This window comes from Lampris incognitus, chromosome 15 (genome assembly GCF_029633865.1).
Source record: "Lampris incognitus isolate fLamInc1 chromosome 15, fLamInc1.hap2, whole genome shotgun sequence".
Taxonomy (NCBI): domain Eukaryota; kingdom Metazoa; phylum Chordata; class Actinopteri; order Lampriformes; family Lampridae; genus Lampris; species Lampris incognitus.
This window is the reverse complement of record NC_079225.1, coordinates 49,586,165-49,601,164: the sequence shown is the minus strand read 5'-3', so window position 1 is coordinate 49,601,164 and position 15,000 is coordinate 49,586,165. Positions and strand designations below refer to the sequence as shown.

General features: G+C 43.3%; 1 protein-coding gene across 2 annotated transcripts in view; it reads right to left on the bottom strand.

The window, feature by feature from the left end:
* Positions 1–15,000, bottom strand: part of cdc42bpb (CDC42 binding protein kinase beta (DMPK-like)) — a 177,716-nt gene that overhangs the window by 103,703 nt on the left and 59,013 nt on the right. For both annotated transcript variants that reach the window (XM_056295104.1, XM_056295103.1), the window contains exons 10-11: positions 10,645–10,755; positions 4,376–4,509 (exon numbers count right to left, since the gene is read on the bottom strand). In XM_056295104.1, coding sequence (XP_056151079.1) covers positions 4,376–4,509; positions 10,645–10,755 — 245 coding nt within the window. The remainder of the gene's footprint in view (positions 1–4,375; positions 4,510–10,644; positions 10,756–15,000) is intronic.

Here is a 15,000-nt window from a genome sequence, read left to right as displayed (position 1 = left end):
CTCTGCAGATCCTCTCCAGCTCTGTAAGGTTAGATGGGGAGCGTCGCTGCACAGCTATTTTCAGGTCTTTCCAGAGATGTTCAATGGGGTTCAAGTCTGGGCTCTGGCTGGGCCACTCAAGGACATTCACAGACTTGTCCCGAAGCCACTCCTTCGTTGTCATGGCTGTGTGCTTAGGGTCGTTGTCGTGTTGAAAGGTAAACCTTCGCCCCAGTCTGAGGTCCCGAGCACTCTGGAGCAGGTTTTCATCAAGGATCTCTCTGTACTTTGCTCCATTCACCTTTCCCTCGATCCTGACTAGTCTCCCAGTTCCTGCCGCTGAAGAACATCCCCACAGCATGATGCTGCCACCACCATGCTTCACCATAGAGATGGTATTAGCAAGGTGATGAGAGGTGCTTGGTTTCCTCCAGACGTGACGTTTGGCATTCAGGCCAAAGAGTTCAATCTTGGTTTCATCAGACCAGAGAATCTTGTTTCTCATGGTCTGAGAGTCCTTTAGGTGCTTTCTGGCAAACTCCAAGCGGGCTGTCATGTGCCTTTTACCGAGCAGAGGCTTCCGTCTGGCCACTCTACCATAAAGGCCTGATTGGTGGAGTGCTGCAGAGATGGTTGTCCTTCTGGAAGGTTCTCCCATCTCCACAGGGGAACGCTGGAGCTCTGTCAGAGTGACCATCGGGTTCTTGGTCACCTCCCTGACCAAGGCCCTTCTCCCCCGATTGCTCAGTTTGGCTGGGCGGCCAGCTCTAGGAAGAGTCCTGGTGGATCCAAACTTCTTCCATTTACGAATGATGGAGACCACTGTGCTCTTCGGGACCTTCAAAGCTGTAGAATTTTTTTTGTACCCTTCCCCAGATCTGTGCCTCGATACAATCCTGTCTCGGAGGTCCACAGACAATTCCTCTGACTTCATGGCTTGGTTTCTGCTCTGACATGCACTGTCAACAGTGGGACCTTATATAGACAGGTGTGGGCCTTTCCAAATCATGTCCAATCAATTGAATTTAATAGAGGTGGACTCCAATCAAGATGTAGAAACATCTCAAGGATGATCAGTGGAAACAGGATGAACCTGAGCTCAATTTTGAGTGTCATAGCAAAGGGTGTGAATACTTATGTACATGCAATATTTAAGTTTTTATTTTTAATAAATTTGCAAAACTTTCTACAAAACCTTTTTCACTTTGTCATTATGGGGTATTGTGTGTAGATTGATGAGGAAAAAAAGGAATTTAATCCATTTTGGAATAAGGCTGTAACCTAACAACATGTGGGGAAAGTGAAGGGCTGTGAATACTTTCCGGATGCACTGTATATGTGTGTGTGTGTGTGTGTGTGGGGGGTAGCTTTATTGACAGCTGATGATTGCTTATAGCGTGAAACACGCTTGTACTGTCTCAAAGAATTTACTTGACTCAATGGATTACACGCACGCACACACACCAGAGTTGTGACCAAGTCACTGTTATGCAAGTCATAAGTAAGTCTCAAGTCTTAACCTTCAAGTCTCAAGTCAAGTCCCAAGTCATTAAGGGCAAGTCTAAAGTCAAGTCCCAAGTCACCAAGCTCAGGTCAAGATAAGTCACAAGTCCCTAATTTCAGGTGTCAAGTCATCAAGTCTCAAATGTAGGGTGTTTTATACCAATTCAACACTTTTTTTTAAAATTCAGGTAATATTAAATTGTTTCATTACAATAATACATAAATAAACCACAGATAATGTTAGAAGTAATTGTCATTTCATTGTGTTCAAATTTGGACAACAGTTGGATTTTGTTTTACATTTAAGAAATAATAAAAGGCACACTCTAAATCACAAATGAGCGCACAACTCTTAATAACAATACAAAACATATTGATCATTCCAATACACAATAAACAAACACTCTCTCTGCTTGTCTAGTTCGACCTACAATTTATTGCACTTGCAAAATATCAAGTTGGCTAGGACTTTATCGCCTCCCTCCAAAGTCACTCCTCCAAAACACACAAACACGCACTGCCTGACTAGCCTACTGCTGGAGGGAGATAGGTTGACAGGCAGGTAGGCCATCCAATCATTTTAACCGGACACCTTAAAATGATTGGGTGGGTTTATAACGGTCCTGCGACTTCCACAGATTACTCTTTTTATTTTTTAAATTTAGTGTCAGAGCATTTTATTTATTGATTCCTGTCGGGATGTAAAGAGAATTGCAAAAAATATAACAAAAAGTGCTTCTGAAAAGAATCGCCTTCTCTACCTTTAATTATTTGACTCCCTAGATTAGTGGAATCAGGGGTGCTGCTGGTGTAATTCAATAAATACGGGCTGTGTGTGACGAAAGGCGCACCCTACTTATGTACGCTTATTAAGTACCGATGTACGTGACGATGTGTACTTAATAAGCGTACATTAAAATATATAGGGGTGCGTTTTTGGTCACAGCCATGGAGGTTTGAGAACCACTGGACTAGACACAAGGGAGTATTTCACAAAGCTGGCTAACTGAGTATGATGCCTGATATCTGCGCAAAGTAACCCCTGGAAACCTTTCAGATCTGGAACATGGATTGGAGTAAAAAGAGCTGTTCCGGGGTTCACTCTGCGCAGAAGTGAGGCTTGCCTAGTTAGCCAGCTTTGTGGAATAACCTACTACCCCATGGTTCTAATCTAAGCCTATGCTTAGTAGGCTATGCTTCATATTGGGTGCAGTGCACTTTGTGTCATGCTCGGAGCATTATTTCAATTGCTATTGTGCCATACAAAAAGTGTTGTAATATAGGAAATTATAGGTATTAATTTTGGTTTCATGAAACAAGTAAATGTATTTATAAATGTTTATAATTCAATGAAGAAAAATCTTTCTAAAGACAGTATATAACTAGATTAATTTGAATCATGGAGATACTTTAATATTTTTTATTTATTTGTTTATTTGACAGGGACAATGCACAATAAATATATTGCACCAGAATTAGCTATAAGCTAATTTGCATCTGTAGTCCCTCGGCAGGAGTCGTCGGTAGCACATAATTCGGAGCATCAAGTCTAAATGCTCAATTAAAAACAGTGTAAACATAATCCCGATTGAATACCACTAGTTCAGTGCCTGTTCGGAATGGGCTGATTTTCTTGAGAACCGCATTATATTACGCATATTTAAAACTACATCATATTGTATTATAGTATGATACGTGGAACCATGCACTGAAACAGTGTTTGATAGGCTAATTATCAGGGGGCAACAGGGGGTATGCTAACTCATTCTGGTGACTGCTACATCGGCCAGACATCGTTTGCCCACTGGGCCAGCATAATTGAATATTCGCTGTTAGGTGTTCCGAAATAGAACAGTACGTTCAATTGTATTTTTGAGATGAGATTGGGACGATGTTCAGGCGATATAGCCTGGCGTATTCCAAACGGGCAGATTGTGTCTGTGTGTGTGTCTGACCACTCACACTCTACTGTACCTGTAGCCTAGCAAACAAACTTACTTCTCTTTGTGGCTTTTCAGATGACGCACAAAGTTTGACGTTGTTGAAATCCCATCCGATAATTTGGCTGCACATGTTTTACAAACGGCAGCCCTTTTCTTCCCAACAACTTCCAAGTTCTTATAGCTGTAAATCATTATTTTTGGAATCGTTCCAGCAGCAGCTGCACTTGCCATGATTGCAAACTCTCCGCGCTCATGTTGAGTAGAGCTGACGTTAGTTTTTGAGTAGCATGATGGTACCTCCAATTAGATTTGAGTATTTTTGTTTTCCCGCCCATCTAAACGTTTGATTGGCCCTACGCGATGCCTGGGCATAGGTAATTGTGTGAGCGCTGGAAATGAAGAATGATTACAAAATAAAATAAATAAAATACGAGAGAGGTGCATCCCGCATAAACATTGAGAAAACACTCAAACAATTCTCTCGAGTCATCCAGCTAAAGTCCAAGTCCAAGTCATAGATGTCAAGTCTCAAGTAATTTTCCTTTTGGCAAGTCAAGTCGCAAGTCATCAAATTTGTGACTCGAGTCGTACTCGAGTCCAAGTCATGTGACTCGAGTCCACAACTCTCACACACACACACACACACACACATATATATAGTATCTCGACATATTGATATTCTATCATGTTGATATTCCGCTCCTCATTAGTTGAGCACTTACAACACCATTGACGGTTTCGGAAAAAAACGCTTTATATAAATATAAATATATATATATACACACACAAACAATGAGTGAAATATATATATATTTCACCCAGACAGAGAAAAAAGAGAGGACAGCAGGAGTGACTGTACGCTAGCAGGGTTAGTAGTGTGATCCAGGGTTAGCACACATGCTAACATGCTAATAGAGTATGATATGAGATCGTAAACATCTATTTCTTACTTTGTGGATGTCATCTTTCTCTTGTTTCAGGGCTTTGACCTGCTTTTCCAGGGCCTTCAGTTTTGAGGCAGAGCTTTCGTAGTCCTGACGCAGTGTCACTGCCTCCTCCAACTGGTGCTCCAACCTATCAGAATCTGGTGAAAGGGAAACAGGCAGCGATTCACTGCTTTGTGTTTGTCAGGTGTTTTGTACAATGACTTCTCTGGGGTCTTGATGCAGCACAGAGCTGCATGCTAACAACAGACAATGAGCCGGCTAAGCGGTAGCCTAGTTAATCCATTTTTAAACTACTTTTTATCTTACACATTAGTGGTCTATCATCCGACTATCCCCACACAGACTTCCTAGTTCTACACCTGAAGACAGTTTGTCAAGTCGATCCCTTGTCTCCTACCTCACGCACATACCTGTATCTGGCCTGCTGCCTCTCCGAGCTCCAGTCCTGTTGTTCCCTGCAACTCTGCTCCTTCTCAGATTAAATGCCTACTCGAGTCTACTCCATTCTGTCTAAATAATCCATGTAGTACTAAAATAATCCATGTTCACTTAAGACCAGAAAAGGCTTAGGGTTGATTCATTGAATATCAGAAATTTACACCAGCATTAGAAACTGGGTCACGTGAATATATCAGTCTCTAAAGCAGATCCACATATGTTGACTCGTTCAGAAACATGGCTCAAGAGCAGCATTAGTGATTCTGAGGTGGCTTTAAATGATCATAATCTCTTTAGAATTGGCAGAACTAGGGGCATCTGGGTAGTGTGGCAGTCTATTCCGTTGCCTACCAACATGGGGAACACCGGCTCGAATCCCCGTGTTACCTCCGGCTTGGTCGGGTGTCCCTACACACAACTGGCTGGTCTGCAGGTGGGAAGCCGGATGTGGGTATGTGTCCTGGTTGCTGCACTAATAATAATAATAATAATAAATCAAACTTGTATAGCGCTTATCTAAAAACCGAGCCACTGAGGATGCACAAGCCAGTGCATCCTTAGTGCCGGTCCCAAGCCCGGACAAATGGGGAGGGTTGTGTCAGGAAGGGCATCCGGCGTAAAATCTTTGCCAAATCAAATATGCGGATCATAAATAAGACTTACATACTGGATCGGTCGAGGCCCGGGTTACCAACGACCGCCACCGGTACTGTTAACCAGCAGGGTGTCGGTGGAAACTATTGCTACTGTTGGGCGAAGGAGAAGGAGAGGGGGAAAGCATGTCCAGAGGCAGCTAGAGAGGAGGAAGGGTAGGCATGTGGAGGTGAGAGTTGGAACTTTGAATGTTGGCACTATGACTGGTAAAGGGAGAGAGCTGGCTGACATGATGGAAAGAAGAAAGGTAGGCATACTGTGTGTGCAAGAGACCAGGTGGAAGGGGAGTAAGGCCAGGAGTATCGGAGGTGGGTTCAAACTCTTCTACCATGGTGTGAAGGGGAGGAGTAATGGGGTAGGGGTAATTCTGAAGGAAGAGTATGTCAAGAGCGTGCTGGAGGTGAAGAGAGTGTCAGACAGAGTGATGAGTATGAAGCTGGAAATTGAAGGTTTATTGCTGAATGTTATCAGCGCATATGCCCCGCAAGTTGGGTGTGAGATGGATGAAAAAGAAGAATTCTGGAGTGAGTTGGACGACATGGTGGAGAGGGTACCCAAGGAGGAGAAAGTGGTGATTGGAGCAGACTTCAATGGACATGTTGGTGAAGGGAACAGAGGTGATGAGGAGGTGATGGGAAGGTATGGAGTCAAGGAGAGAAATCTGGAAGGACAGATGGTGGTCGATTTTGTGAAAAGGATGGAAATGGCTGTGGTGAATACATATTTCAAGAAGAGGGAGGAACACAGGGTGACGTACAAGAGTGGAGGAAAGTGCACACAGGTGGACTATATCTCATGTAGAAGGCGCCATCTAAAAGGTATTGGAGACTGCAAGGTGGTGACAGGGGAGAACGTAGCTAGGCAGCATCGGATGGTGGTCTGTAGGATGACTTTGGAGACCAAGAAGAGGAAGCGAGGGAAGACACAGCCGAAGATCAAATGGTGGAAGTTGAAGAAGGAAGACTGTTGTGTGGAGTTCAGGCAGGAGTTAAGACAGGCACTGGGTGGTAGTGAAGAGTTGCCAGATGGCTGGACAACCACTGCAGAAATAGTGAGGGAGACAGCTAGGAAGGTACTTGGTGTGTCATCAGGACAGAGGAAGGAAGACAAGGAGACTTGGTGGTGGAATGAGGAAGTACAGCAAAGTATACAGAGGAAGAGGTTGGCAAAGAAGAAGTGGGATAGTAAGAGAGATGAAGAAAGTAGACAGGAGTACAAGGAGATGCAGCGTAAAGCAAAGAGAGAGGTGGCAAAGGCAAAGGAAAAGGCGTATGGTGAGTTGTATGACAGTTTAGACACTAAGGAAAGAGAAAAGGACTTGTACTGATTGGCTAGACAGAGGGACCAAGCTGCAAAGGATGTGCAGCAAGTTAGGGCGATCAAGGATAGAGATGGAAATGTGCTGACAAGCGAGGAGAGTGTGCTAAGAAGGTGGAAGGAATACTTTGAGGGGCTGATGAATGAAGAAAATGAGAGAAAGAGAAGGTTGGATGATGTAGGGATAGTGAATCAGGAAGTTCAGTGGATTAACAAGGAGGAAGTGAGGGCAGCTATGAAGAGGATGAAGAGTGGAAAGGCAGTTGGTCCTGATGACATACCTGTGGAGGCATGGAGATGTTTAGGAGAGATGGCAGTGGAGTTTTTAACTAGATTGTTTAACACAATCCTGGAAAGTGAGAGGATGCCTGAGGAGTGGAGAAGAAGCATACTGGTACCGATTTTCAAGAACAAGGGCGATGTGCAGAACTGCAGCAACTACAGAGGTATAAAGTTGATCAGCCACAACATGAAGATTTGGGAAAGAGTAATAGAAGCTAGGTTAAGAGGTGAGGTGATGATCAGCAGCAGCAGTATGGTTTCATGCCAGGAAAGAGCACCACAGATGTGATGTCTGCTTTGAGAATGTTGATGGAGAAGTATAGAGGAGTCCAGAAAGAGTTGCATTGTGTCTTTGTAGATTTAGAGAAAGCTTATGACAGAGTGCCGAGAGAGGAGGTGTGGTATTGTATGAGGAAGTCAGGAGTTGCAGAGAAGTATGTAGGAGTGGTGCAGGATACGTATGAGGGAAGTGTGACAATGGTGAGGTGTGCGATTGGAATGACAGATGGGTTCAAGGTGGAGGTGGGATTACATCAAGGATCGGCTCTGAGCCCTTTCTTGTTTGCAATGGTGATGGACAGGTTGACGGACAAGATCAGGCAGGAGTCTCCATGGACGATGATGTTCGCGGATGACATTGTGATCTGTAGCGAGAGTAGGGTGCAGGTGGAGGAGAGCCTGGAGAGGTGGAGGTATGCACTGGAGAGAAGAGGAATGAAAGTCAGTAGGAGCAAGACGGAATACCTATGCGTGAATGACAGAGAGGACAGTGGAATGGTCAGGATGCAAGGAGTGGAGGTGACAAAGCCATTTGAGTTTAAATACTTGGGGTCAACTGTCCAAAGTAACGGGGAGTGCAGTAGAGAGGTGAAAAAGAGAGTGCAGGCAGGGTGGAGTGGGTGGAGAGTTAAAGGGAAAGTTTACAAGATGGTTGTGAGACCAGCTATGTTATATGGTTTGGAGACAGTGGCACTGACGAAAAGACAGGAGGTGGAGCTGGAGGTGGCAGAGTTGAAGATGCTAAGATTTTCACTGGGAGTAACGAAGAAGGACAGGATTAGGAATGATTATATTAGAGGGACCGCTCAGGTTGGACGGTTTGGAGACAAAGCAAGAGAGGCAAGATTGAGATGGCTTGGACATGTGTGGAGGAGAGATGCTGAGTATATTGGGAGAAGGATGCTGAATATGGAGCTGCCAGGGAAGAGGAGAAGAGGAAGGCCAAAGAGGAGGTTTATGGATGTGGTGAGGGAGGACATGCAGGTGGCTGGTGTGACAGAGGAAGATGCAGAAGACAGGAAGAAATGGAAATGGATGATCTGCTGTGGCGCCCCCTAACGGGAGCAGCCGAAAATAGTAGTAGTATAGCGCTTTTCTAATACTCCAAGTGGCTTTACAATGAACGGGGTGAAAAAAGACAACAGATAAACATAACACAGACATACAGGGGTGGATGGGAAGGGGGGCTACGAGAGGGAGAGGCGGCAGCCACACACGATGCCAGCAGTACTCGCTTAAACACATACAAAAGGGCACGAAAAACACAAAACAACAGCACTGTAGACGTTGATGTTGTATAGGGGTTTACTCCCATAGCCTATTCCTCCCCCGAGGTATCCACTAGGCAGTGGCACTACCTAACCCATAGCTGGGGGCTGGTTCGTGGGCATCAGGGAATATCCACACACTGGTGGGCCTGCGTACCGCACGTCCAGGGGCCAGACCTCCTCTGAATCCCTTGTAGTTCAGCCTTAAACTTGTACTGAATGCACATAAAACTAGTTCATGTTATTCTAAAGCTCTGGAGGTAACGGTAGCAAAAACGTTCATATCTCCACTGTACAAGGATCCACTACTAAGGGAGTTACAGAATATAAATACCTTGGTATCTGGATCGATGACAAATTCATATTTAAGTTTCATAAAGACAATCTTGTCAACAAATAAGGACAGATCACTTGGTTTTTGTACAGAAACAGAACTAACTTTCCTATGCTTGGACCCTTGATGATTTTTTGACTTTAAATAAAGGCAATAAGAGCATGGGTGCATGTTGGTTTGTCATCATGCTTCTCTCCCGGCTAGGTCTCTGCGGAAAACCATTTACATTCCCATGTCTACATAGGGATAATAGTTCATTAATTTGCAGTGATTAACTTAGTGTTATTTAAAAGTGTATAATTAAGTAATTGGTACCACTTTATAATAGGACTACCCTCATTATTATGAATTGTTTATAGTTATTTTATAAATTAGGTTGTTGTAATAATAATAACAATAATAATAATATGTCCATCCCGACTTCCTTTGTTCATCCCATCCCGACTCCCTTTGTCCATCCCGATGTTCATTCCGACTGAAAGGAACACCTCAGAAAAATTAACTGAAAAACTGCCGAAATATAAAGACCTTGAAATAGAGATTGAATGAATGTGGGGAATGAAAACCACAACAATACCAGTAGTGATTGGAGCCCTGGGACTTGTAAAAAAAAAAGGGATGGAGAAATACATCCAATGGATCCTGCCGGGTAACATCAGAATACAAGAAGTACAGAAGATGGCACTACTTGGAACATCTCATATCCTAAGAAAAGCACTATCCATCAAATAGACTATTACCTCATTCTAACCCAAGGCCCAAGGAATGGACCCGGCTATTATGTTGTATTATGGCATGGAGTTAAAGGGCATTTGTATAATAATAATAATAATCATATTATAATAACAATAATGATAATAATAGTTACATTTATATAGTGCTTTATGTTGACACCCAAAGTGCTTCACAGTGAAGGGGGCAACTCACCTCAACCACCACCAGTGTGTAGCACCACCTAGTGATGCATGGCAGAACTTCACCACACATCAGCTTGAGGTGGAAAGGGAGGAGTCATTGAGCCAATTAAATGGGGATGATTAGGAGGCCAGATGGAGAGAGCCAGGTTGGGAGTTATGCCAGGACACTGGGGACCCCCTACTCTTTGTGATAAGTGCCATGAGATCTTTAATGACCACAGTGAGTCAGGACCTTGGTTTAACTTCTCATCTGAACAACGGAAGGTTGTGAACACTTTATAAATCATTAATAAGCTGTTATAACGCACTAGATAAACAGGGCAACAGTAACCTGTTGCTTGTCAAATAGTGAGCCGACATTTATCTGTGCTGTGAAGCCACAGATCTCATTGGTTACTGAAGTAGCAACTAGTAAGATCTAAGATTTAACAGGATAGATAAAGAGTGCAACAGTAACTTGATCTTGCCAAATAGTGAGGCCACATCGATGTATGAAAACTGTGTAATAAATTGCTTATAATTGTTCATTAATGATTAATAGTGTTTACAACCTAATCAATAACCTAATTATAAACCATTTATAAATCCTTTATAACGGAAGCCTTATTGTAAAGTGGTACCAAGTAATTTCATGTAACAACATTATTCCTTGGTTAATATTTCTTTCATAAATAATAATTCATTAATTCAGTATCTATAGAAGCCACTCACCAGCAGACAATAACGCAACAAAAGTAGATGAATAATAAGAATAAATTATGTTTGATGAAAGGAGCCACTGACCCGCTAGTTTCCGCTTCAGTCGCTCGATTTCCTCGTTGAGTTTTTTCATCTCCCGATCTTTGCTGAGGGTGCCACCCCCACGCCCTGGAGCCTGCAGGGCCTGGGTGGACTCTGGAGAACACACACACACACACACACACACACACACACACACACACACACACACACACACACACACACACACACACAGAAGTTTAGGGAAAACCTTGCCAGCTGAATGGAGGTCCGTCTGACTTTTCGGTGAGGAAGAGAAGGAGATAAGATACGATAAGGAGAGAGGATAAGGAGCAGAAAGATAAGATAATGAGGTAAGATAAGGAGCAGAAAGATAAGATAAGGAGAGAAGATGAGGAGCAGAAAGATAAGATAAGGAGATAAGATAAGGAGCAGAAAGAGAAGATAAGGAGAGAAGATAAGGGGCAGAAAGATAAGATAAGGAGATAAGATAAGGAGCAGAAAGAGAAGATAAGGAGAGAAGATAAGGGGCAGAAAGATAATATAAGGAGGTAACATAAGAAGCAGAAAGATAAGATAAGGAGATAATATATGGAGCAAAAAGATAAGATAAGGAGCAGAAAGATAAGATAAGGAGATAAGGAGCAGAAATATAAGATAAGGAAGTAAGATAAAGAGTAGAAAGATAAGACAAGGAGAGAAGATAAGGAGCAGAAATATAAGATAAGGAGATAAGATAAGGAGTAGAAAGATAAGATAAGGAGATAAAGTCCGCGGTGGCGTAGCGGTCTAAGCATCGGCTCTGTGTCGATGCAGTTGCCCACTGGGGACCGGGGTTCGCGCCCCGGTCTCGTCAGATCCGACTATGGCCGGACTCGATGAAGCAGCGATCATTGGCAACGCTGTCTTCGGGAGGGGGGCGGAGTCGGCTTGTGTTCGTCATATGAATGCGTCTCCGTGTGTGCCGGAAAAACAGTGGTTCGGCTTGGATTCGCCTTGTCACGAGTGTGGGGAGGCGGTCTCCTTCGAGACTGCCGGCCGGAGAGATGCAGTTGGCGAACGCATGCAATACGAGGGTGGGTGTTTGAATTAAAATAGGGATCAATTGGCCACTAAATTGGGAGAAAAAAGGGAAAAATCAGAAATAAATTTAAAAAAAAAAAGGTAAGGAGATAAGGAACAGAAAGATAAGATAAGGAAATAACGAATAGAAAGATAAGATAAGGAGAGAAGATAAGGAGAAGATTAGATAAGGAGATAAGATAAGGAGTAGAAAGATAAGATGAGGAGATAAGGAGCAGAAATATAAGATAAGGAAGTAAGATAAAGAGTAGAAAGATAAGATAAGGAGAGAAGGAGCAGAAAGATTAGATAAGGAGTTAAGATAAGGAGTAGAAAGATAAGACAAGATGAGATAAGATAAGGAGCAGAAAGATGAGGCGATAAGGAGCAGAAAGATAAGATAAGGAGATAAGGAGCAGAATGATAAGATAAGGAGCAGAAGTGAAGAAGAGAGTGCAGGCAGGGTGGAGTGGGTGGAGAAGAGTGTGAGGAGTGATGTGTGACAGAAGGGTACCAGCAGGAGTTAAAGGGAAGGTTTACAAGATGGTTATGAGACCAGCTATGTTGTATGGTTTGGAGACAGTGGCACTGATGAAAAGACAGGAGGAGGAGCTGGAGGTGGCAGAGATGAAGATGATAAGATTTTCATTGGGAGTGATGACGAAGGACAGGGTTAGGAACAAGTATATTAGAGGGACCGCTCAGGTTGGACGGTTTGGAGACAAAGCAAGAGAGACATCCAAAGGAATTGAATTGAGTGCAACTGGACTTGGTATATGTCCGTGAAGACGTTTCGCCTCTCATCCTGCACTCGATTCAATTCCTTTGGATAACCATGACCTGGATGAATGAGAACATTCACAGACAAAAAGCAAGAGACACAAGATTGAGATGGTTTGGACATGTGTGGAGGAGAGATGCTGGGTATACTGGGAGAAGGATGCTGAATATGGAGCTGTCAGGGAAGAGGAGAAGAGGAAGGCCAAAGAGGAGGTTTATGGATGTGGTGAGGGAGGACATGCAGGTGGCTGGTGTGACAGAGGAAGATGCAGAGGACAGGAAGAAATGGAAACGGATGATCCACTGTGGCGCCCCCTAACGGGAGCAGCCAAAAGTAGTAGTAGTAGTAGTATCTTTACAAACTGCTGCCTGTTATTTAAATAGTGTCTCAGCCAATTGTGTACTTCCCCTTTGATACCAAACCTTTCCAATTCAGCTATTAATCTGCTGTGGTCAATAGTGTGAAAAGTTTTTGTTAGGCCGATCGACCCGGTCCCGGCTCTGTTCTGTCCTGGCCCCACAGTGGTGGAATGAACTCCCCACTGATGTCAGGACAGCCGAGTCGCTGCCCATCATTCAGCGCAGGTTGAAAACTCACCTCTTCAGGAACTACTACCCTGCTACTTGCTCTTAGCACTTATTGTATTCACTCATTAAAAAAGAAAGTCTCTTTCTTGCGCTTTTACTTTAGCACTGGTTTTGCTCTTAGATGCTTGTTTAGAGGGAAGATGCCCTTATGTCCTCTGATGACTAGTAGTTCTCCTGATCTCCTACGTTAAATGATGCACTTATTGTAAGTTGCTTTGGATAAAAGCATGGGCTAAATGACTGCAATGTAATGTCATGTAATGTAATGTCTATAAATATTCCCACAGCAGACTTTTTTTTGGTATATGCAATTAGTTATTTCTTCAATTAATTCAATGAGTGCCAGAGATGTGGATCTGTTTGGTTGAAACCCGTATTGGCATCGGTCAACAGATTGTGCTTCTCAATGAATGTGTCTAGTCTAACAGCAACTAGTTTTTCTAGTATTTTAGAGAATTGTGACAATAATGAAATCGGTCTGTAGTTTATAAACTGGTGTCTATCTCCGGTTTTATAGAGCAGTATAACTTTAGATATTTTAATTTTGCTTGGAACTTTACCAGATTGAAAGGACATGTTATAGATGTGGGTTAGTGGTTTAGCAATACATCTGATTACTTTTTTAACTAGGTCATATCAACATCATTCAAGTCAGTAGATTTTTTTGTTCTTGATTTGTGTACAATGTTCATGATTTCCTTCTCTTCTACCAATCTAAGAAACATGGAACTTGGAGTTCTGTCCCCATAATCACTATATATATATATCAACACAGATACAGGGAAAAAAAAGTTTTAATACACTGCAGTACAGGCCTGTTTCGTTCACGTTTAGCAGATGATGAGTGCGCGTCGCATGAAACACGCCTGTACTGCAATGTATTAAAACTTTTTTTCCCTGTATCTGTGCTGACAAATGCTATATATATATATATATATATATATATATATATATATATATATATATATATATATATATATATATATATATATATATATATATATATCTCAATTGATCTACAACACCAGACAAGACCCATGATGCAGGCAAAGACAGACAGGCAAAGACAGGCGGGCCTGAGACAGTCCAGTACTAGCAGCAGGGTGCAAGATGCCGGCTGGGCAAGCGGACACTGAAAGGCATAACCGAGTGGCTGGGATAGTGTACAGGAACATCTGTACTGAATACAGACTGGAAGTCCCCAAGTCCAAATGGGAGACACCACCAGGGGCAGACTGGGAATGAAAAATGGCCCCGGACTTTTTGACTCAGACTGGCCATCCAACCCCTAGCGATACACCACCGCCCACACAAACCACACCACACTTGACATAAACAAGATTAGTGAACAATATTTATAACAATAACTTTAGTAAAACAGATGTAAAATGGAACAAGGGGAACATGCTGCTCTTAGGGGAGGCTGGCTGGAAGGAACACATTTTGGCACAATGACACTGGCAGCAAGGTGGCAAGAACCTCTGGAACCATCTGAGCAGTAAAAGTAATCATTTTAACCACCTTCACATTTTTTCTCTTTTTGCGTGTCCACCTTGCTCCGCGCCACTATTTATCCAAATGTCGCCACTTAACAGAGACGGGAAAGGGGCGCGGCCCAGGAAACTGCAGAATGGACCGGACCAAAAGTAATTGGCTGGGAGAGAGAGGCTGACAGATTTAATACCCAACCGCAGTGGGCAAGCAGCCCACTTGCCTGGGCCAGTCAGACACACAATGCTTGGTGATTTTTATTTAAGTGGGGGCCGGCAATATTTATATTTTGTGTTGCATCGACCCCAATTGTCAAGCAGCCCACCAGGAAAACTCCCGGTGCTCCAGAGGGCCGGTCCGCCACTGGACACAGCCAAAGGTGGTTGAGAATGGCAGAGCTAAGATCCTGTGGGACTTCAAGTTCCAGACTGACAAACAGGAGCTGGCTAACCAACCAGACATTGTGGTGGTGGACAAGGA